Source organism: Cotesia typhae, unplaced genomic scaffold, assembly GCF_013202065.1.
Source record: "Cotesia typhae breed Kobodo isofemale line unplaced genomic scaffold, CoteBio_Ctyphae contig_26, whole genome shotgun sequence".
NCBI classification, from domain to species: domain Eukaryota; kingdom Metazoa; phylum Arthropoda; class Insecta; order Hymenoptera; family Braconidae; genus Cotesia; species Cotesia typhae.
Genome location: NW_027423732.1, coordinates 2,111,031 through 2,133,803, shown reverse-complemented (window position 1 = coordinate 2,133,803; position 22,773 = coordinate 2,111,031). Strand labels below are relative to the sequence as shown.

The window sequence follows — 22,773 nt, the reverse complement described above, 5'->3', positions numbered from 1 at the left end:
AATGAACTTCTTTGGAACGGGTTCCAAATGTTACTTTCCTCGTACAAAAGATAACAACTTATTTTTTTAGTTTCTCAGTAGCATTCTCTTTTTTCGCAGCGATTAGAGCGATAAATAATTCTTGAAAGCCATGATTTTCTTAGTTTCAGACGGTGATAAGTTTGATTGTGATAGATTTATACCTGTAATAAAGTGGAATTCTTAATAAACTTATTAATAGATTTTATTAAAAATATTATCAGCTAACTTACCTCACATATTGAAATTTCTTCAAAATGTTTATTTCAATTAGTCAAAGTAATCTTAGATATTAAAAAATGTCAAAAGTATACAGTATGTTCAAGAATATTTTACCTTTAGGGAAACAAGTTTATACAATAAATTCAATTCAAGCGTTGAAACAAAGTACAGACAAAACGTCTACTTCTGACAGTCTGCTATTAAAATAATTACAGATGATAGCTAACGAGAATTCCAAATTCAAATTATATGTTCTATCGACTGTAACTTAAGTATAATATGCGTTAACTATTTTCGTATTTCCGCGTTTAGTAATTATTTATTCAAAGCCTCCTGGTTCTACAAAGCTGCTATTATAAGGTATTGTTAGATTCTGCATTGTACGTCTAATCGATATGAAGCAATCGCGATTCAAAATAACACCTGAGAGCGCAGTTAATTTCATAAGAGTCACCGTGTACTTGACTTGCATTTCGCTGCCGTTGTCGGGAAGTCCAGCAAAATTTAAATTCGAGATAATATTATGGCTGCTCGTGATTTTAGCGATTTCATTATTCATTCCGCTTCTTGTTTCGATAATAAAGTACTCCGACGACACGTTCATTGTCATGAAGTCATTCATCTTGATGTCGGCAATCTCCAATTACGTTTTCAAAGTTATAATAGTTAGGATTTACCACAAAGAACTGCAGGTTTGTTTCAATTTTTCTAACTGTGTAGTAAAAATTAAGTACATATTTTTTTTCTAGCAACTGGGATCCGCATTAAATGAATTTATTAAAAAAACTAGTGTCAGTGAAAAAGAAATCCTGCAAAGATATGTCAACAATTGTTGGATGTTTCATGGATTCATGACATGTAGCTACTACTTAACTACGACAGCAGTAATCCTCGGGCCCCTGATTCTTCCCCAGAAGTTCCCCACCGATGCAGTTTATCCGTTTTCAGTGGAAAATCGCTTTGTTTCACGGATAGTTTACTTGCATCAAAGCATTGTCGGGTACCAGTGTTCGGCAGGAATGACTCTAGATTGTCAAGCTGCTATGTATTTGTGGTATTTGAGCGCCAGGTTTGAGATTCTAAGCTCCGAAATCAGAAATGTCGATAGTCATAATGACTTACGTAATTATATTAAGAAACATCAAAAGACGCTGATGTAATAATTTTTATTAATTCCCTGGCGGATCTGAAATACCATAGAACTACGGTATTGTACGGTAAAAATACGGTCGATATACCGCATGGCCACCGTAGATTACAGTAGTATTCTACTTGCACAGTAGAAACCGTAAAACACCGTAATGTACAGTAAAGAACGGTAAAATTACGGTAGCGTACGATGCTAAAATATGACTGCAGTTGCGCGGAACACTTTTTTCATCATTAAATAAAAATTATTGTTGTTGAAGCTAGAGTTCCGGGAGTTAAAACTTTTTTTCCGAAATTTCCTCCTCTTTAAAGATCTTATTTCCGATTTTTGATATCACCTCTAGTTATTGAGTTATTTACGAAAAACCGAAATTTTTTATTATATTTATGTTTTTTGTTAATAACAAATTAAAATTTTGACCAAAAAAATGAAAAAATAAATTCATCATATTCAGAATTTAATTCTACAACGAATGAGTGGTTGTTCATATTCTTATCACAATTTCTAAGATTTTTATAAGCAAATTTGCACAAAATTCTCACAAAATTTGCGTTACTACGTAAAATAGTAATGATTACCATTCTACTATAGGAATAAGATCTATTCTTTTCTCTCCGTGTAATCTACCGTCAAATATACCCTATTTCAGCGATAAGTTACCGTACAATAACGGTAAATTACTGTACAATGTCCGTAATTTACGATATCATACTGTATTATGGTAAATCAGTGTAAGTACCGTACTCTACCGTATCCTACCGTAAATTTACCGTACATTACTGTAATCTACCGCACTTTGGATCTGTCAGGGAAGAAATATACTATCTTATTGTTGTTTTTTTTTTTTTTCAACTATTACTTTTTAGGGATGCTAAGGAATTGATTCGTCCAACAAGGTTATTAGCTCTGGTCACGGTTATGATGACCAAAATTGGGATGATTTTTGGAGGAATCGTGTTAATTTCAGTAAGGATTTTTGCGTGAAATTTTTAAGATTTTGATAAGAAATTACTTTTTTTTCTTTTTTTTTTAAGGATGAACCAGTGGTTATTAAAATTCAATTTGGAATTTTAGTTATCAGCACAACGGTTAATATTTATGTATATGCTTGGGCTGCAGATAATTTGATAACTGTTGTAAGTGAAAATAATGTTTTATTTAAATTTCCAAGATATCAATGAAATCATACTTTTGATTTTTCATCAAAGTGACATTTGAGGACGGTTCAAAACCGTTTCGATCAAAATAACTCTGGCAACAACTAGGAAAGAAATTAACTAACCAACAATAATTAATAAGAATGATTTCTTTTAGAAATCCCAATGAAAAAAATTTATAAAAAAAATATAAAAAACAAATTTTTTTTATATTTAAAACTGAAAATATCAGGACTAGAAATTTTGAATTACTTTATTTTGAGAACTGAAACATGATTTTTTAGTGTATTATTAATTAATTTCCTACCAATTTGATAAAAAAATGACTTAATTTTAAATATGATAATCCCAAAAAAATTTTCAGTCAAGCACAAAATTATCAAACGCAATTTTTGAGACGTCATGGCGGCATGAACCAAAAATGAGAAATTTACTGCTTACAATAATATATAGAACTCAAAAACCTATCATTATCAAAATCCCCGGCCTTCTTGATACTTTATCCAATGAATACTACGCTGAGGTAAGGAATTTCAAGAAAAAAACAAAAAAATAAAATAAAATTTTTTAATAACACTTAAATGTGTAGTTTCTATCAGCAGCATTCTCTTGCTTTGCAGCAGCGCGGGTCGCCGTAGGCTAAGAAATTATAAGAAGTATTATATATTTTTGTATTGAAATTTTTTAACAAAATGTATCAGCTGGAACAAACAAATTTTATTTTTCACAAAAATATATATGTACACTGAATGTAAAACAAATTTTAAATGCTAACACTTTAATCGTAGTACAAAAATTAATAATATTTTTTCAACATCAATTTTACCCTTGACTTGAATAATGATATTCTTGAAAATCTTTGATAAAGTGAGGCTATGAGATAACTGAAAAAATCATGAAAGCAAGTATAATTATTTCTCAGATATTATAATGATATTGTAGAGGTACCATATTAAATAATTACTATATATTGATTCTATTCGATTATAAACAAAAAAACAAATATATCCTATATTTTTAAGATAGGAGTCTAGTCTAGTTTTGAGATAGAAAAACAAGCTTCGATTCCAAGCGAATCCTCAAAAGAAAAAAGGTTTACCGATTAATTCCAAAAACTAATCAGCTCTTAACATCATAAAACCACGTCGATCGCTGCCAGTCTGGTCAAAATCGATTGATTCGTTCGTGAGTTATCGGTATCGAAAAAAGTGTTTTTACACGCTTTTTATTAGCTCCACCTGTATATTTGTATGTTTGTTTGTAACCGACTCCTTTGGACGCGATTTTGACCCACTTTAAACGGTCAGATTTCGTTCAAACTTCGTAGATATATTGAGGACCGATGACAATACATTAATTTGATAAAATTATTCCATTTTTCAATTTGCAAAATAAGATTTTTGTTAATTCATATAATTTTCATCTATAGTCGATAAGACAGAAATTTTTATTTCCAACCCTTATCTTTAACCGATTTATCTAATATTAATAAATTTTCGAACATCAAAGATAATTTTTAATTCAACAAAACATATAATAGTTTAAAAAAACTAAAAAACACGCTTTTTATAGAAAACCGAACTAAAAAAATAGAAAATAAGTTTTAATAAATTTAAATTAAGAATAGTGTTAAAAATTTCAATAAACATAAATTACTAATAGTGTAAATAAGAAAAATGTATTTTATTTTTAAAAAGCGTGGGGTGCTTTTTAAGATATTATCAAAATGATAATCATTCTACTCATGTCTGTTAATAGAATATTTATATTGACTCATACACCCCAGGCTTTTTTTAAAATAAAATACATTTTTCTTATTTACACTATTATTAATTTATGTTTATTGAAATTTTTAACACTATTCTTTATTTAAATTTATTAAAACTTATTTTCTATTGTTTTAGTTCGGTTTTCTATAAGAAGCGTGTTTTTTAGTTTTTTTAAACTATTATTTATTTTTTCAGAATTACTTCGAAATATCTTATTTGATCAATTGAAACTTAAAGATTCTTAATGAGGCTTATATAAAAAAAAATGAATTACCCAAAGAAATATCAAATTATCCGTTGAACTGTTTAAAAATGTTTGAAGTTATGTAAAATTATAAGAAGTTATATAAAATAATATCTTGATTAGGTTGGGTCAAAAAAATCGAATAATTTATTTTTGATTTTATACTCTGAAAAATAGGTTCGTAGACACCTAAAAAGAATTCTCTCCAAGTATAAGCTCTTAATTATAACGGGAAGGTCCTCCGCTTTGCGGGTTTCTATTTTTTTCGAATAATCAGATAAAAAAATTTATATCTCGCTTCCAACTGCTTGGAAAAATATTCCGTGGCATAGATTTTGTGAGAAATTGAATGCTTTACAAAAAAGGTCTCTTATGACTTTTCAAAAACTCAACCGATTAAAAGATATTCATAGTTGAAGTTTGGCTATTTTAAGGAAAATATTCGTTTTTATTATGAATTTTATAAGTCGATGAAAAAAATTATTTCGGATTGCGGAACTCATGATTTTGTAGGAAATTTACTGCTCTACAAAAATGGTCTCTTATGATTTTTTGATTAAGTGAAGCCGTTACGAGATATTCATCGTCAAACATTAACGAATATCAATATTTCCAGTTTTTGATCAATAATTCGATAAATTTTAATTTAAACTATGAGTTTCAGGAAAATTTACATAAATTTGAGTTTCGATCGATAAAGAAATGTTATAATAAGTTAGATAAAGAATTATTGGAATTATCATTGATTTTCCTTGGAGAAATGCCTCAAGAAAGATTTCTTTCAAACGTCCTGGTGCTGTTCATCATGCTAGATGGATGGCTAAGGCCATTTATAGTTTGAAAATGTATCTATTCAGAGATGAATTCAAACTCTCTCAGAAAGAATTGCATGGTCTTCGTCATTTCTGTATTTTTATAGTCACATTGTATTTAAAAGCTTGGTTTTCATCAACTTCTGCAACAACTGCTGCTTATCATGACTTGCAGTTTATGAAAAATTTATTGGAGTACAAACATATCAATCCTTTGATTTCTTCAGCTACGTGTGAAAAAATGATTTCGCACTTATGGTATTTGAGCGATGAACTTGCCATTTTATCACTGTTTGACGATGGCGTTCCATTAGAAGTAAAAAAGTATTGTTGAAGCTGTTAATACTCGTGAAGGTACAGATTCTAAAGCTAAAAGATTTGTAATTGCTAAAATGAATGAATGAATTCAAATCTTTTTAGCAATTACAAATCTTTTAGCTTTAGAATCTGTACCTTCACGAGTATTAACAGCTTCAACAATACTTTTTTTTACTTCTAATGGAACGCCATCGTCAAACAGTGATAAAATGGCAAGTTCATCGCTCAAATACCATAAGTGCGAAATCATTTTTTCACACGTAGCTGAAGAAATCAAAGGATTGATATGTTTGTACTCCAATAAATTTTTCATAAACTGCAAGTCATGATAAGCAGCAGTTGTTGCAGAAGTTGATGAAAACCAAGCTTTTAAATACAATGTGACTATAAAAATACAGAAATGACGAAGACCATGCAATTCTTTCTGAGAGAGTTTGAATTCATCTCTGAATAGATACATTTTCAAACTATAAATGGCCTTAGCCATCCATCTAGCATGATGAACAGCACCAGGACGTTTGAAAGAAATCTTTCTTGAGGCATTTCTCCAAGGAAAATCAATGATAATTCCAATAATTCTTTATCTAACTTATTATAACATTTCTTTATCGATCGAAACTCAAATTTATGTAAATTTTCCTGAAACTCATAGTTTAAATTAAAATTTATCGAATTATTGATCAAAAACTGGAAATATTGATATTCGTTAATGTTTGACGATGAATATCTCGTAACGGCTTCACTTAATCAAAAATCATAAGAGACCATTTTTGTAGAGCAGTAAATTTCCTACAAAATCATGAGTTCCGCAATCCGAAATAATTTTTTTCATCGACTTATAAAATTCATAATAAAACGAATATTTTCCTTAAAATAGCCAAACTTCAACTATGAATATCTTTTAATCGGTTGAGTTTTTGAAAAAGTCATAAGAGACCTTTTTTGTAAAGCATTCAATTTCTCACAAAATCTATGCCACGGAATATTTTTCCAAGCAGTTGGAAGCGAGATATAAATTTTTTTATCTGATTATTCGAAAAAAATAGAAACCCGCAAAGCGGAGGACCTTCCCGTTATAATTAAGAGCTTATACTTGGAGAGAATTCTTTTTAGGTGTCTACGAACCTATTTTTCAGAGTATAAAGTCAAAAATAAATTATTCGATTTTTTTGACCCACCCTAATCTTGATTCAAATACCATGTATAATTATATGCAACAAAAATTAAAAATGACCGAAAACATCACTTTATTATCAAAACTTGTACAAATATATCTAATTTGTTCCCAAATAACCCCATAAAAAGTCATTTCTTCTTAAAAAATACTCTTAAACTCAATATTTCCTCGACCCGGTCAGTACCCGAGGTTGCGCGCTTTGAATCTTCCTCAGCATCATCTGCAACACCAGAAACCATCAAAACTCTCCTTATCTTCTTTATAAATCAATTAATTAAGTAAAATAGCCAAAAAATCACTTGCCATATTTTCTTCCTCGATTTTCCTCTGCGATTTCCTCCTATTGATCGCCGAGCTGCTGAGCCTATTAGCGAACCCCAAGCTCTTGTTGTCGGAGATCGGCTTATGATTGGCCATGATCTTGTTCAGCAAGCACTGATTGTCCCTCTCGATCTTCATAACCTGCATATTAGTGAAGCTCATATTCTTCCTGGGATACCTCGGGTGCATGTCGTGGTCATTGAACCTCCGAGCGATCCTCACGCGCTCGCTAGAGGTCATCGAAGAGGACAGCGAAGAGTAATTATCGTTCCTCTTGAGGTTAGCGACTGATTCTTCATCTTCCGGAAGGTCTAGTCTCATTTCGCTGGGGCTGATTGTCTTCGTTCGGAACTTCGAAGAGGTTGATAAAGTTGATGATGATGATGATGATCTTCGCGTGACATTAGTGACGTCTGAATTGCTGTCGGAATCAAACTCGTCACTGTACAAATAATCACAATCATTATCGGAATTTTTTAATCCATTTTCAGATTTTATTTCTACACCGGGGTCGTAAGAGGTCATAATTGGTTTAAAGTATTTTTATTTAGGGTGAATAATTACGATGATTATTTTTAGATGACATGGACTGATTACGGGAAAAAACGTGGTTTGATTTTTTGTTTGTGTTTAAGGTTGCCATGGTTACGGTTTTATGTTGTATACATTTGTGTAAGTGAGTGTGTATGTTCAAGTACAGTCAAAGTAAAAAAGGCCATCCCTGAAATTTCCTGCTCGAAGAGCTTCGTTGAATACATTCTTTTAAACTTCCCGCTTAAAAAATTACAAATTTTCAAAAGTTATTAATTTTCCCGCGTTTTTTGAAAATCAAAAAACCGGTATACGGCCGTATGTAAACCTCCTCATAACTTTTGAACGGCTTGGCCGATTTGATCGCGGTTGGTGTCATTCAAAAGGGCTTGAGCAAACTTAGATTTTGAATACAATTAAAACCGATTCCTACCGGTAGATTTTTAGGAATCTTAAAAAAACTACAAAAAAAATTTTTTTCAAATCAAGTTTTTTTTAAATAATTTTTAAACGGCTTGATCGATCAATTCCAAAAACTATTCAGCACTTAAGGGGTTAGGGGTACTCAGAGGCCTGAAAAAATGATGATTTTCAATAATTTTTTTTTTGTAGTTAATTACTTTATTTGACAAAAATAAAAACATAGCTTTATTAGAACACGTTTCGATTTGACTTCACAAAAATTAAAAAAAAAAAAAATTAATAATTCAAAAAGTTATCGCTGTTTTTGTAGAGCCCGTTCCTCCCGAAGTCCTTTGCGGTGATCATCATAAATCCTTGGAGATTCATCTAAAATCAATCGGACAAGAAAAATTAGTTTTATTAATAGATAATCTTGTGCCTGATCGAAGCTTTTTTTTTTTTTTCGAAATTAACAAAATGGCGGCTTCAGGAAATTTTTTTCAAATTTTCGAGAAAAAAACCGAGCAGTTTTTAAGTTACAGTGATCACCAGTTCAGAAAACATAGTTTTGAGAAAAACGCATTTAAAGTTTTGCTATGGATTTATGTCGAATTATAAGAATTATTTAATAACTTACACTGAGTCATCTATTCCTGGACCATATAATAGCTCTTCAGCCGTCATAGCAGCTTCCAAAATATCGATTTGCTGGTGCCTACGTTGCAATCGACCTTCTCGGGTGTTATCATTAGCGCGCTTATCTGCTACTTTCATACGTGCAGCATCCATTCTTTCTGCATACCGATGAGAATTAGGCCCACAATTAAGTCTTAGTGTATTCATCAAGACTAATAATGAATTTATACCCTCATTAAATATACACATAGCAACGTATGCAGCTATTTGTACGATAGTATAACTAGTATTTACCGTTTTTGGGCATATTTTCCATACTAGTTGGTTAAAGCTTTCATTATTATTCTGATCTGATTTTATAATTCCTGAATAGGTCTTGGAGTCACCATCACCAATATAGTTGGCATACTTAACTCCATATTTAGTTTCAGAATACGAAAACATTTCGACCATCGCATCCACCTCCATTTTCCCAGAAGACCCTTTATGATTAGCAGAACACACATCTTCATGCGATTGATACCATTCCTAGAACTCAACAGTATTTGGTTTTTTTTTCCAATACTCACATAGCTTACAATATGCACTTTTAATGTTTATGTCAAGAATCTTTCCAGTAAAATAGCCAATTATAGAAGAAACTCCAAATGACGATGTATATCCCCGTTGTTGCCAGGTTCCATCTCCCGATACAGTTAGATGATTTATATCTTTATTTTCAGTTGTTGGCATTGCTTGCTTTTCTTCATTCACAGCTTTCGTCATGAAGGTTTCTGCGACGGTTTTACTACAATTCAAAATCTGTTTCAGTAAAATTGTATGCGTAGATTTATCTAAAAAAGACGGCATGTCCATCAGGCCGCAAAACTTGCACAATCCTTCGTATCCTACTCCTAGTATTCTCATTACAAAAATGAAACGTCTGTTTATTTCATAAGAATGCCCAACGAAAGAACAGGAAGGAATATATTCATTTCCACAGTTATTACATGCAACTACAATTTTGAATCCCAGCCCACGTGTACTTGCTGTTTGAAACACTACATTTCCATCACATTTTTTACATTTTATAAGAGCAGAAATTGCAGTGAATACCTGAATAAAATTTATTATTCGAAATTCAGTACTGCTGTCTTCAGGTACATCATCTTCAGTGTTTTGTTTTAATTTTTTAGAAGATGTACTCTGAATACTTTCATCACGTTCGGCTGTTTTCGGATTAAAAACATTCTTTCTTTTGACTGAACGCGACTTATTAATTTTTTCAGAACTCCGAAGTTCTCTTGAAACCTTTCTAGAATCACGTCCCATGGTTAATAATTTAATTCACTTGAGAAATAATTTATCACAAAACTATCGACTGATCAGTGCAACGACTACAGGTATACTGGCAACCAAAAATTATTTTTCAGTTCTTGTACTACCTACAAATTGTGAATATATGTAGAAGGATTTATATATATATATATATATATATATATATATATATATATATATATATATATATATATATATAATTATACATACATTAAAATGGGGAGATATTCATGACAATGAAACCCGAAAGGTCCGTTGCTTGCAGCTGTTTCTAGCTACCTGCTCTCGAATGCCACGTAGCACCCGAGTGTCCTTTGGTCATTGTTAAATAACTCGAAAAGAATTTGTCGGATTCACTTCAAATTTTCACACAATATTTTTAAAATATTATACTTTAAGAAAATGCAAAAAAAAATCGATTTTTTGAAAATTCTGACTACCCCTAACCCCTTAAGGTAGAACCCTCGCAACTTCCGTAGTCAAAAGTTTATGTTAGAGTGTACGGTACATATACTTGAGAGTAAGCAAACCTAAAAGAGAAAGGAGAGTCCCGAAAAAATAGGCAACTAAAGAAAGTATGTCTTTTAGAGAAATTTAAAGTTTAAACAAGTGCATGACATTTTGATTGAAAAATACATTGTAACAAGTAACAAATTTAAAGTAAACGTAAAATTCATTAAGCAAATTCAATTTTCAACTGTATTATACAAATAGAATAATAATTTACGAATAAATAGTGATAAAACAAATTGTAAAAATTAATAACTACTTCAGGTATTGTTTATACTTTTGTAATTCTCACATGTAAATTTAGAATGTTAATTTACTTTTAGATAAAATTTTTGAGTAATTTAATCAATGAAACTAATTTTTTGTTCAAGAATACACTTTATATACTAAATTTAAATTATGCTATCATCAATAAAACCTGTTTAATTTCTCTAAAGCTTCTGGGTTTCTAGTCTAATGGTTGAAACGTACCAAGTTCAAACTAAATTTAATTCATTTGTCCAATCTGGATATTAAAGTAGTGTTTTATCAGAAAAATCAGTAATTAAATTTTTTGTGTTGATGTATCAATTGATTCAAAATTTTACTATTTTTTATTATTTCATCTGACTGTTATTTTTATAACTTCTCAAAGATTAATATATATTATTATATTAAAATAGTTCACTTTTTTTAATTTTTAATAAATATAGAAAAATACTTATTTTCATAAAATAATCATTGTTATTTTTTTTTTAAATAAATAAAATTAATAACTATAATATTACACCTGGCGCACATTAAACTTTTCAAATTTTTCAGCGCATGAGCGTCTCATACTTTTTTCGCGACTCACAAAACTTGCGTTGTTGCCATAACTTTATTAACGTATCCTTTCCTCGGCTAAAGTCTGGTAAATTTTTCATTACTTATTAATAAATATTTGTGAAACTCTATGGTAAATTATCAATGAAATTATTTTTAAAAAATTGTTTAGTTTTTAGGTAACGTTACTCTAGTTTTTTAAAAAGATCCTAAGAAAAGTTTCTGAGATATAAAAATGTTTGTAGGTAAACTTTTCGATATCCCGTATACCATAATGTATAAGAGCGTTCAAAACTCAAACTTTGAAATTCATTATCTCTGAAACGAGATGGTCAAAAATTTTTTAATTGCGCCAATCGATGCAGAATTATATGAATATTAATCTGCCAAAATTTTAAAAAAATCCTAAGAAAACGACTCTGGCGAGGGTACTACCTTAAAGGCCATCCCTGCAACTTCCCGCTAATTCCATATCTAAGCGCTTAAAGTGCACTTTTATGACGTTTTTGAGCTCTTCGAGCTCAAAAATATAATTTATGTGTTATTTTGAGCTCTTCGAGCTCAAAAGTCTGATAGAAGTTTGATAAAACACTATTTTTTGAATTTTTAAACTGCAATAACTTTTGAATGACTAACGAACCGATTTTCAAGCAGTTGGCGGCATTCAACGCAGTTTTTTAAGTCCCATGAAGAATTTTTGAGTTTGGATTGATCGAACTCAAAATTTCGGAGTACTTCTAAAAAAAACACTTTTTTGGTTTTCTTTCGTTCACGATATCTCTCGAACGAATGAACCAATTTTGACCAGATTAGCGGCAATCGACGTAGTTTTTCATGATCAAAAGCTGATTAGTTTTTGGAGATGATTGATCAAGCCATTTAATAATTATTCCAAAAAAACCACTTGACAAAAAAATTTTTTTCACAGTTTTTTTGAGATTTCTCGAAATCGATCGGTCCGAATCAGTTCAAATTGTATTCAAAATCTAAGTTTGATCGAGCCCTTTCGAATGGCGCCAACTGCGATGAAATCGATCAAACTGTTCAAAAGTTATAGGAGACTTACACACTTAAAATGGGGTAAAACCAATAACTTCCCGATTTTTGAAAATTTTCAATTTTCTTAGAGGGAAGTTAAAAATGTAAAATTCTATAAAACAAAAAATTATATTTGACCAAAATCTTCATAATTGTATAAATTAACAGAAAAATTATATAAAAATTATATAAATGCATATCTATATATTTGGCCACACATGGGCGCTTCCGATCTTCTCATTTTTATTTTTTTTATTTGGATTTTCCAAACTTTTCTTGAATATTTTCTCTGCAAGAATAATTTATTAAATCTGTACTAAATAACTCATCTAGTTTCGGTAATCACCCAAAATGATATCCTCAATTTATTAGAAATTAATCTTATCTCCTCTCGAAAGATCATTATCAATGGACTCTAAACTATTGATAATTTTACCTTAAAAGCCTATATATACTTATAGCTCTCTTATCAATTAGCGGTCCTCAGTTTCTTCAAACTTCCGAAATTAACTTGCTAAACTTTCAACACTCCCCAGGAACAATGTCGAAAATTTTGCTCTTCTTCCTAATTGGATTGATTTTAATCATCCAAAGTAATGGAATTCTCCTGCCTTGTAGACTTGGCGGCCACACGGTAAGTTAAATTAATAATAATTATAATTATTTCTTGAAATTGCACAATATCTTAAACTTTCAGTGCGAAGACACAAAATCCTGCTGTGGCGCTATGACCTGCGACGAATTAACAAAACACTGCGTATCAAGCTTGATTATCGCCACCAAGCCTTAATTTTCTAAATTTAAAAAAATTAGTGTAAAAATAGATCAATAAAAATTAAAAATTATTGGGTGAGTAAAAACCTTAAAAATCCATAATAATTTTTTATTCTCAATTTCGCAATTGCAATTGATAAATTTTACAAAGTGAGTGATTTTTCCAACGAAAAAAATTTCTCAATTATCTGCTGAATAAGTTAACAAGTGTGCGAAGAAAAAATATCGACAATCAAAATCACAACCAATTTTTATCACTCCGTATCACATATGAACGCATCAGCATTTAAATAACTCAAAATAACTAATAAACAAATAAATAACTATTCTTTCTTCGTATCCCAACTTGTATTTGGTGTCCAAATTGTACTCAGAGATCTGAAGGGGTCGAATCCGGAGCGTTCCTAAAGAAAAAAAACCCGCAATTAACTTCCTGGCTCAAATTACCCCGAATTGTGCGGCCCAGGAATTTTTCCGAGCAATTTGAGTACGCTCGTTAAAAAGCTAACAAAATTTCCTAAAAAATGACTCCTCGCACGACTGGATACTTCATAGGTCAGTATTTTGATTAACCGATTAATAAAATATTAATCAATTAATTTGGCATTAATCACCGGTTAACCTCCTAAGTGTGTATGCTCATTTTACTCGGAGCGACAATCCCCAGGTCGCACTCTGCGTAGAATTTCAAATTTCCTACTTACCTGAACTTCTTTCGTGACCGGGGTGGGAGGCGTGGGTGCACCCCAGGGTGCAGCAGCCCAAACTCCGCCAGTGTTAACTCCCCAGACCCCACTCCTCTCCTCTCCCACAGCTCCTCTAGTATACAGCGGTTCCCAATTAGTTTCCACAGCCAGCCAATTGTCCTTCAATGAATCTTCAATTCCATTACTCAACTTTTCTTTCTCTAACCCTGCGTAGTTCTCCAGCAAGCCCATCATCGGACTCTTGTCCGTCCACAGCCCATTCCTGGTATCCTCCTCCAGACTCTCCAACTCCACCAATGGTTCGTCGGTCTCCGGAAGATCGTCATATGGAACCAATTCTGGTTCGTAGTTCGTCTCGAACGTGTTAATAAAGAAACTATTCAACGGAGTATTAAGAATCGAGCTCAAGCTCTCCTCCCGCCTCTTACCCTGGAACTGATTCTGCGTATGCGCAATGGCTTCCTTCTGCGCCAGCCCCTGTTTAGGCGTCATCTTGTCAAACCACTCCTTCTCCTTCTCCTCCTTTTTTTCCTTCCCAAAGCACTCAGTGCTCCTCACGACGTCACTGAACTTCGCCCTATTCTCCCCCCAACATGGCGGAGGCGGAGGAACCACTGGCACTTGAACCGTCTTCAACTCCTTGTTCTCCACAAGAACCACTTTTTTATCATTCCTCCTCTTTTGCGCCATCTTGTCTTTCTTCGGCGCCATTTTCTTAACTTGTTTCTCCACGACAGTTTTCACCTCTTTCTTTCCCTTGTTCGTGTTTGTCCGCCATTTGTTTGCATTGTTCTCCCTCTCTTTCCCGTTTTCGTAGTACTCGTCATCGTCGCAGTCCCCTTCGTAATTATCAGGCAGTGGCGCCACCTGCTGGACTCGTTCCTGAGCTCTCGGCTTTTTCTTCGGCGCTTTCTTGCCTACTTTCTCCATTTTAGGTGGCGCTTCTTTGAAAGCGTCTTCTTGCAAACTGCTTTCGGTGGTAGTGGAAGATGTCTCTTCTTCCGAATAGGTTTTTTGACTAGTTTCATATTTTTTGTACGTACTACCATTGTTATTACTATTATTATTATTGTTATGATTACTATTATTATTATTATTACTACCACTATTATTGTTATTATTATTACTATTAGTATCATTCTTATTACTATTGTGCTTCCTCTTCTCCAAATTCTTGACACACTTCGGACTCTTGTCTTCTTTCTTCTTAACCTTTTTGACCTCTTCTTCCTCCAAGGTAGCCATCTTCTCGTCCTTCATCTGCATATCAATTTTGAACCTTCTTTCTTCCTCAGGCGACCAATCAGGAATTTTGAACCTGTCTTTCTCTTTCTCCTTATCCTTGTCTTTCTTCTTCCCATTCCACTCTTCCTTTTTAGTCACCATCTTATCATCCCTGACTGCTAAAGACCGAAGATCCAAAGGCTGAACTGTGCTAGCGTTGTTCCTCGATATAGTCACCAATGCGTTCCGGAGGATCCTATCAGCTTCTAGAAAAGATATAGCCAGGACGCAGATCAGGAGGATACAGGACAAGCTGACCGCAGCCCATTGAACTGGACGTTCCCAAGATGGCCGGACCAGGACCCGGGAGCAGAGTTCCAAGCTGTGCATTGGGACAGTTGTCAGCAGGGTCAACTTGATCATTCCGCGGGTCAGGTTGTTCTTGTCGTCTTCAGTCCCAAGACTGGTGGAGATCATCAAGGTCCGTTCGATCCTGACTAGAGTGAAGTCGGGAGTGAACGCGATGTCGATTTTCCTGGTGGCGTTCGGCTGGAGGACAAAGGGCTCGCAGTTGAGGACCTTGAACCCGTATCCGACGCATTGGAGCCCGTTGATGAAGAACCCGTAGATGTTGATCGGTAGCTCTCCGGTGTTTCTTGCAGTGAAGGACCTCTTGACGGTCAGGTTAGGAACTGGATTTTTACGAAGTCGCTCTCTTTCGCAGTCCTTCAGGTGCTTGTCGGACAATTCGAACAGCAGGGGCGTAGGAGAGTTGGGCTTCCTGTTACCAAACTTGAATTGAGCGTACCCTCCCCTGCCGACGAAGCGGACCACTTCCAGGACAGTCAGGTTATTCCTTACGAACAGTAGCCCGGTGGTTAGTCCTGATGATTTAGGTGTGTAGGACACCTTGAGGATTTTGGTAGCGTTCGGCTGAAGTATCAAGGCAAAAGAATTCTTCTTAACGATAATGTTCCAGGAAGATTCGAAGCGCCGGCGCTCTTCTTCCAGGACTGGGTCATCAGTGAGTTTGAAGTCATCAGAAGTTGCGCAGTCGTTGCAGGGAGTTTTGAATCTAGAAGGCAGCAGGTGGTACAGCCGTTGTCCTTGAGGGTAGAGCCAGTCCATCACTAATTGAACCACTATCACTTTAGTACTGGGATTGTGGATCTTCAGAGTCTTGAAGGTGGTGTTCCCCACCTGGGTCAGCGGAAAGATCAAGCTCTTGTTGGACCTGCCATGAGTCTCCAGGATTGACGGCCAGTTCGGTCTGACGTCGATGTTGAATTTATAACCGCGAACTTCGGTAGTTTCAAGTTTCATGGTGATGTTGTCGATGGTGTCGTTGCTGGAAGTGTTCAGGAACGTGTTGTACCTGGAGTTCAGCAAGTTCAGGTCTAGGTCCCGGACGTGGGATGGCAGGTTCATGGTTTGCAGCCATTGGGCGCCAGTGGTCGTGTTTAAGGACAGTCCTAGGTAGCAATCTTGCTTGCAGGTGATTGCAGTGTCGATGACAATGGTTCCTACGTTGTTGTCTCCCTTGCTGATGGTCACCGTCTGCTCTAGTGGTAAGTAATGAACCCTTGCGTCTTTGTTAGTTGCAGCTATAGACAGAACTTTCATCGGCCTTGCAAAGGAGGAGTGGATCTTCAACGCATGCGTACAAATTGACCCAGGAAAGCAGTCTGTGAATGTCAGTTTCTTCAGGGTGATCTTTCCATGAGCGACTCGCATGTACACGGAAATGGTCAGCCGCTCGTAGGTAGTTCTTACAAATAAATCTCCGACAATAGTATCTTCTTTAACGGTTGGTGTCTTCACCTTGATCTTGAAAATTGCAAGATAATTTGGCTTGATCTTCTGGCCGCCAAAAACCGCGCAGGCTGTTAAATTCCTGAGCCCCTTGCTGAACAGTTCCGTGGGTCCAAACTGGCACCCCATCAATTCTAGCACCGCTCCAGGCATGTTGACTCCCCAGCCGTGAAGTTCAATGTTCACTGGGTTCTTGTTCTCCAGGGCAAAGACAGCCTCGTTTTCAGTCCCACTGCTAACAGTTCCAAAGTTCATCACTCCACGCTGCTGATCATCATCGTACTCAACAGGAATCACCTTGTTGACCTTCCCGTTGTAGATCAGCAGGGGAACCACCGTGGTGGTGACATTTGAGTAAATAAACACAGAGGAGTCTAGTTTATCATCATCTTTGCTGTTCTTCTGCAGAGTCAAAGTGAATAACGTCAACTTCTCACCAGGTTTTAAAATTCGCGGGCTGAAGTTGCTGAGTTTGAATAACAACCGGGCAGATGGCGCCAAAGTGACGTTCGTTATCGCCAGGGGGACACTAAACCGGTTCATTACACTGAAATTCCTTGGCTCATGGGAATAAGGCGCACAATAATGAGTGACAGTGGCGTTCAGCTCAAGCCCGCCTTGGAGAACTTCAGCAGTCCAGGGTATGGAAATTTTTTGGTTGCTACCACCAGGACCCAAGCTCTTGATCACTAACTTCCCTCGCAAGTGCTTTAGGTCCAGGGCAGATTCCCAGTCATAGGTTAGGGTGCCAACTGTTAGGGGAATGTCCGTGTCCGGGGGGATCGTCATCGGCTCGAAGTTTATCTTCAGAGCCTTGGATATGGGCGTGCTGATGACGTTCAACACCCGGACAGGTTTTTTAGCACTATTTCGCAACACTATTGGGTAGCTCAGGGGCGATTGAAGCGAGCCGCCGACTCCGAAATTGATCCAGGCGCTCTGACCCGCCCAGTGAATTCCAGCCCCATTGCCCACTTCAATTTCCACGGCGACTACCATCAACTCTGCGCTGTTGTTCATTTTGAACCTAACATACGCGGTGTGGTTCTTTTCCATGTACGCGTTGAAGTGCAAGCGAATGACAGGCTTGGTCTGGTACGCGGGAATTTCCCAGAGTTCGCGCGGACCTTCGGCTTCCCCGGTCGGCAGCTCAAGCTGGAACTCTCCCCCGGAGCTGTACACTTCCACTACTTGGATCGTTTCACTGTGGGGGTTGTGCATGTAGATCAACGGGGTGAACGACGCGTTCAGGGGAAGCTTTACTCCGATCACTGGTTTTAGGCGGTACGGGGAAGATATGCTCAGGCCCTTCACGTGGTACTTCAAGGATCCTGTCGAGGTGTGGATCAGCAAGTGGCTCTCGATTTCACCTTCCTCGCGGCCAAGGAACACTACATTGAAGCTGGTGTTCCCTGACGGCGGGATCACTTTGTCCTGGAAGAACGAAGAGTGAAAGTGCTGCGTGCTTCCTGAGATTGATTTAAGGTGGATCGTTCGGTTCTTGTCCAAGTTTATCAGAGTTACGGTTTCCTGGTACGGAACACCCAGTTGGCTGAAATAAAGCGGTTTTATCAACTAGTAAAAATTATACGAAAAAAAAGAGGGAATTTTGGATAAAAAAAAATTTGGTTTTCTGTGTACTGATTATTATTTTGGGTTTTAGCTTACCGTTCTTTGAAGTCCAGGATACTAGGCTTGAACTTGACTTCCGGGAGTGAATCTGGGAGCTTGTTATCTTCCCTGGAATGAAACTTATTGTTAAGTGGAGCTTGGAGGTCAAAATAAAAAAAAATTGATACTTACTCGGAGTCGTATATGGTACTGGTGAAGTCCTAGAAGATGAAAAAACATTTTTTTTTTAATAATTCCAAATAATTTTTTATTTCTATTGACAATTTAGAAAAATTAAAAAATGGGTTGAATTTTTTTTTAATTTTTTTCAATATTGCTTTTCTTAATTTATTGTGTGAAGTTTTTTAAATTATCAATTTGTAATGAAATTTTTGGGAAAATATTGATGATTGTAAAAAAATTGAATTTTTATAGAATAATGAAGAATTTTTAATTAAAAATTAAATTTCGTTCAAATATTCAAAAATAAAATCAATGCCCTAAAATAATTCCATTAAAAATTTTCGATTTCAAACTAATAACTTAATTGTGTTAAAACCAAATTTCCATGAATTCCATTCAAAGTCTAATTAGAACAGTTAGAAGTAATAAAAATTGTTGATTATTAATTATCAATAACAAACGACTCGCTCCACATCGATTACCTCGTGCATCGAAATAGGGATGTTATCCAACAAATACGGTACGTCACTCTCGTCTTCAACAAACGCTGAAAAATAAAATTTTCTATTAGATAAAAAAAAAATATTAAACTTACATACAAGAATTTGAAAAGTTTATTATATAAGAATTACAAATTAGATATGAAAAATAAAAAAAATTAAATATTCTTTTAAAAGAAAAACAAGGTCTTTTGTGATTTAAAATTGCTTTAGGCATTTTAATTACTATCATAAAGCTACTATTATTTAATTACTGTAAGAATTTATCTATTGCTTATTTTATTTTTTTAAGTATAACGCCTGAGAATAAAACTGTTATTATTATTATTATTATTATTATTATTATTTTGTTATTAAATGCTCAGGGGGGTTATCCTCGGAGTCCGATTCTCCAAGGGCCCAGCCTGAGCTCCATCCGTTACTGCTGGACCACTCCGCACAACAAGGCGGTTAGTGATCACAGCAGGCCAAAGTCATTTCCCTTAAGAGATGGAGAGAACCAAGTAAAACAGCCTTCTGTATCCTAACTGCCAAGAACTCAGCTTTTGATGAGCAAGCTGGAACTTTGGCAAGTGAGGATACAAAAGACTGTTTCATCCCTCCTAGGACGCCAACAATCAGGACGACAAGCTTGACACGGTAACCTGGGTAAAGTTTGCCAATTTCAAACAGGAGGTCCTGATATATTTGTCTTTTGTGCTCTTCTTTGGCTGAGATGTTATATTCAGCTGGGGCCGAGAACTCAATGACATAAATGTCACGAGTGGCCTTATCGAAGAGCACAATATCAGGTTTGTTGTGATCTATCCGCCGGGTTGTTGTAAATGGCATGTTCCAATAAATTTTGCAACTGTCATTTTCAACAACCTGGGGAATATCTCCTGGCAGATAAGGCAGCACTGGTGTCACGTCAATACCGTAGCAATGACGAAGATAGTAGTACAGTACTCTTAGGGCAGCATTGTGACGCTGGATATATGCACCTCTCGCCAGCACTGGACATGCCGACAAAAGATGCATAAGCGTCTCCGGATGTTGTCTACACCTCCTACAGGAAGTGTCCGGTAGCTGCATCTGGAGCACCTTGCTACGGTACTCAAGAGTGTTAATGACACCATCTTGGCAGGCAAATATGAACCCTTCAGTCTCGGACATCAGGCCAGCTGACTTTAAGAAGGAAAACGTCAGCTGGGTGGACAGGCCATGATCACGCACGTGTTTAAAGAACACGCTGTGCATGGACTTGTCCATCAATTCGCCAAGGAGTAGTTTTTCCTCGGCGTTCCTGATGACGCTCTTAAATTCCTCCTTTCGGAGTTCCATAAGAGCGTTTATTTCTCCAAGACCAAGGGTTCTTGCCGCATATATTGCTGCCTTATACAAGAATGACCCCTTATGTTCATTTTCATGTTTATGTACAATTTGCATTTATTATTATTATTATTATTATTATTATCATTTTTTATAATAATAATAAAATTAATAATAATTAAAATAAAATTTTGAGTCAAGATCATAATTATTAAAAATTTGAAACTTTTAAATAAAAGTAAAAATGAAAATAAAAAAAATGGAAATGATAATAATAATAATAATAAATTTTTGATTCAAAATTATAATTATAAAAAATTTGATATTTTTTAATAACAATAATAATTTTCACTTAAAATTTTATTATTTATTTAAAAATATCAAGTCATTCACAATAACATTAATAATGATAATAATAATTAAATTTTTAATTAAAATTGTAATTATTAAAAATTTGATATTGTTAAATAATAATAAAAAGAAGAAAAAAAAAACTTACCATTATTGTGACCATGAAAAGACGGTCTAATAAGAAGAGCAGACTCGAAAAAAATGAATAAAAACAAATACCAGTAAACTCGTTTCTCGTTCATAATAAATCTTTTTCTTCTTCTTGTTAACAATAATTATCAATAAACTGATAACAATTAACAATTATAATGAATAATAACAAAACCCAAAAATTTCACTGATAATTTCCATAGTAAAAATTGATGAGTTAAATCTATGCGAGGGTTCCTTGAATTTTTTCTTGTTCAACTTATAAAATTTTTTGGACAACGTTGTTATTATGATGATATTATTTAATATCATATTTTAAGACATGTTTTATATTTATGATGATCATTCCGAGGATTGTATTTTAGTTTCACAATATCGATTATATTCTATATGCATTTATAATATCCCTGTAACAGTAACAGTACATAATAATATATTAATATATAATACTAGTATTTAAGTGTTAAAAGATCACTAGTGATAAATATATAAATATATAACACTAATACATACTTACCAGCTTTTATAAATAAAGAGTTATGATTATGTTATATGTTATATACTGCGGTGTATTGTTATGAACAAATATCTTATTCCACAGTCCTACAATGTTATATATATATATCGTTAACAAATAACATTCACGCATGGCGCATGTCCTCAGCCGCCATTTTTTATCGATTATAGCGACCACGGGTGAGTTTATGAGTTTCGCTGTAGCGATTGTTGGTAAGCTCGCCATTTTGTCGATTTCTCCGCGCTCAACATTTTTCAACCGGAATTATCAATTAAAAGGTATTTATTTTTAGAATTTTTGACTTTTTTTGTGGTAATTGTAATTAATTTGCTTTATTGTTTCAGGTTTTGGAAATTTATTTGAGTTTTGGTTGAAATTCTTTGAGGAAAAGAAGAACTTTAGTCGGCTGCCATCTTGTGGATAATTTTGATTTGAATTTTTTTGAGGTTTTATTTAGAATTAGAGAAATATTGAAGTCCTTGTTGATAATTAGGTTAAGTTAATAGAATTTCAAGTAATTTGGAAGAATCTTTAAAAAATTGAACGCTTTTTGTGGAATTTTGTAGATTTTATGAAAATTTTTGTTATTTTTTTCAAATCTCTTGTGAAATTTTAATTTCTTCACAAATTCATAAATTTCAATGAAAAAATTTTAGTTTTATATACATTTTATGACAATATTACTAGTTTAAATAATTGAAAAAATCTGAAAATGTTTTATAGTTATAAAAATTTATTGAATTTTAATGAAGAATTAAAAAAAAATTGAAATTTTTTACGAGACGGTAAATTTTACGAAAATTTTTGTTTTCCTCGTTTTTTCTAGTAGAATGTTATAGAAATTTTTCATTCTTCGTTTAATTTTGTTAATTTAGATTCGAAAATTTTTTATAATTGTAAAAAATTTATTGAATTATAATGAAGAATATTAAAAAAATTGGAATTTATGAAAATTTCATGAAAATTTGAAAATTTTAGGGAAATTTTAAATGTTCTTGTGTTTTGTTTCGTAGAATTTTATAGAAAGTTCGTATTTCATTGATTTACATTGAAAAACTGTTAATAATTATAAGAATTTTCTGAAATTTTAATGAAGAGTGTCCTAAAAATTTGAAAATTTCTCCTAAAATTTCGAAATTCTTATAAAAATGTTAGTTATTTCTTAATTTTTCTTCCAAAGCTTTCTATAAAATTTGAATTTCTATTC

At 33.9% G+C, this 22,773-nt stretch overlaps 3 protein-coding genes across 7 annotated transcripts; 1 reads left to right on the top strand and 2 right to left on the bottom strand.

Moving 5' to 3' along the window:
* The first annotated feature begins 508 nt into the window (after window positions 1-508).
* On the top strand, window positions 509-13,261 carry LOC141525442 (uncharacterized). 5 transcript variants are annotated; one of them, XR_012478850.1, is made up of 7 exons: window positions 509-932; window positions 990-1,396; window positions 2,257-2,356; window positions 2,425-2,526; window positions 2,912-3,070; window positions 12,963-13,060; window positions 13,124-13,261. XR_012478850.1 is itself a non-coding variant. In XM_074239950.1 (6 exons), the coding sequence occupies exons 1-6, from the start codon at window positions 636-638 to the stop codon at window positions 12,993-12,995; spliced, it is 1,098 nt and encodes a 365-aa protein (XP_074096051.1). In that variant the 5' UTR covers window positions 509-635; the 3' UTR covers window positions 12,996-13,139. The 5 variants fall into 5 exon arrangements, 3 of the variants coding, with proteins under 3 accessions (XP_074096051.1, XP_074096052.1, XP_074096050.1); XR_012478851.1 differs by lacking the exon at window positions 2,912-3,070; XM_074239950.1 differs by having other exon boundaries at window positions 12,963-13,139.
* LOC141525240 (uncharacterized) lies at window positions 6,865-10,335 on the bottom strand. Its single transcript, XM_074239633.1, has 4 exons — window positions 10,285-10,335; window positions 8,759-10,181; window positions 7,171-8,508; window positions 6,865-7,087 (listed from the first exon to the last, which is right to left on the bottom strand). Exons 3-4 carry the CDS (start codon window positions 7,711-7,713, stop codon window positions 7,025-7,027), a joined length of 606 nt encoding a protein of 201 aa, XP_074095734.1. The 5' UTR covers window positions 7,714-8,508; window positions 8,759-10,181; window positions 10,285-10,335; the 3' UTR covers window positions 6,865-7,024.
* A 34-nt stretch (window positions 13,262-13,295) lies between the features above and the next one.
* On the bottom strand, window positions 13,296-21,703 carry Tmem131 (Transmembrane protein 131). Its single transcript, XM_074239942.1, has 7 exons — window positions 21,567-21,703; window positions 21,048-21,456; window positions 19,220-19,284; window positions 18,747-18,775; window positions 18,612-18,683; window positions 13,905-18,495; window positions 13,296-13,604 (listed from the first exon to the last, which is right to left on the bottom strand). Exons 2-7 carry the CDS (start codon window positions 21,139-21,141, stop codon window positions 13,524-13,526), a joined length of 4,932 nt encoding a protein of 1,643 aa, XP_074096043.1. The 5' UTR covers window positions 21,142-21,456; window positions 21,567-21,703; the 3' UTR covers window positions 13,296-13,523.
* Between the last annotated feature and the right edge of the window lie 1,070 nt (window positions 21,704-22,773).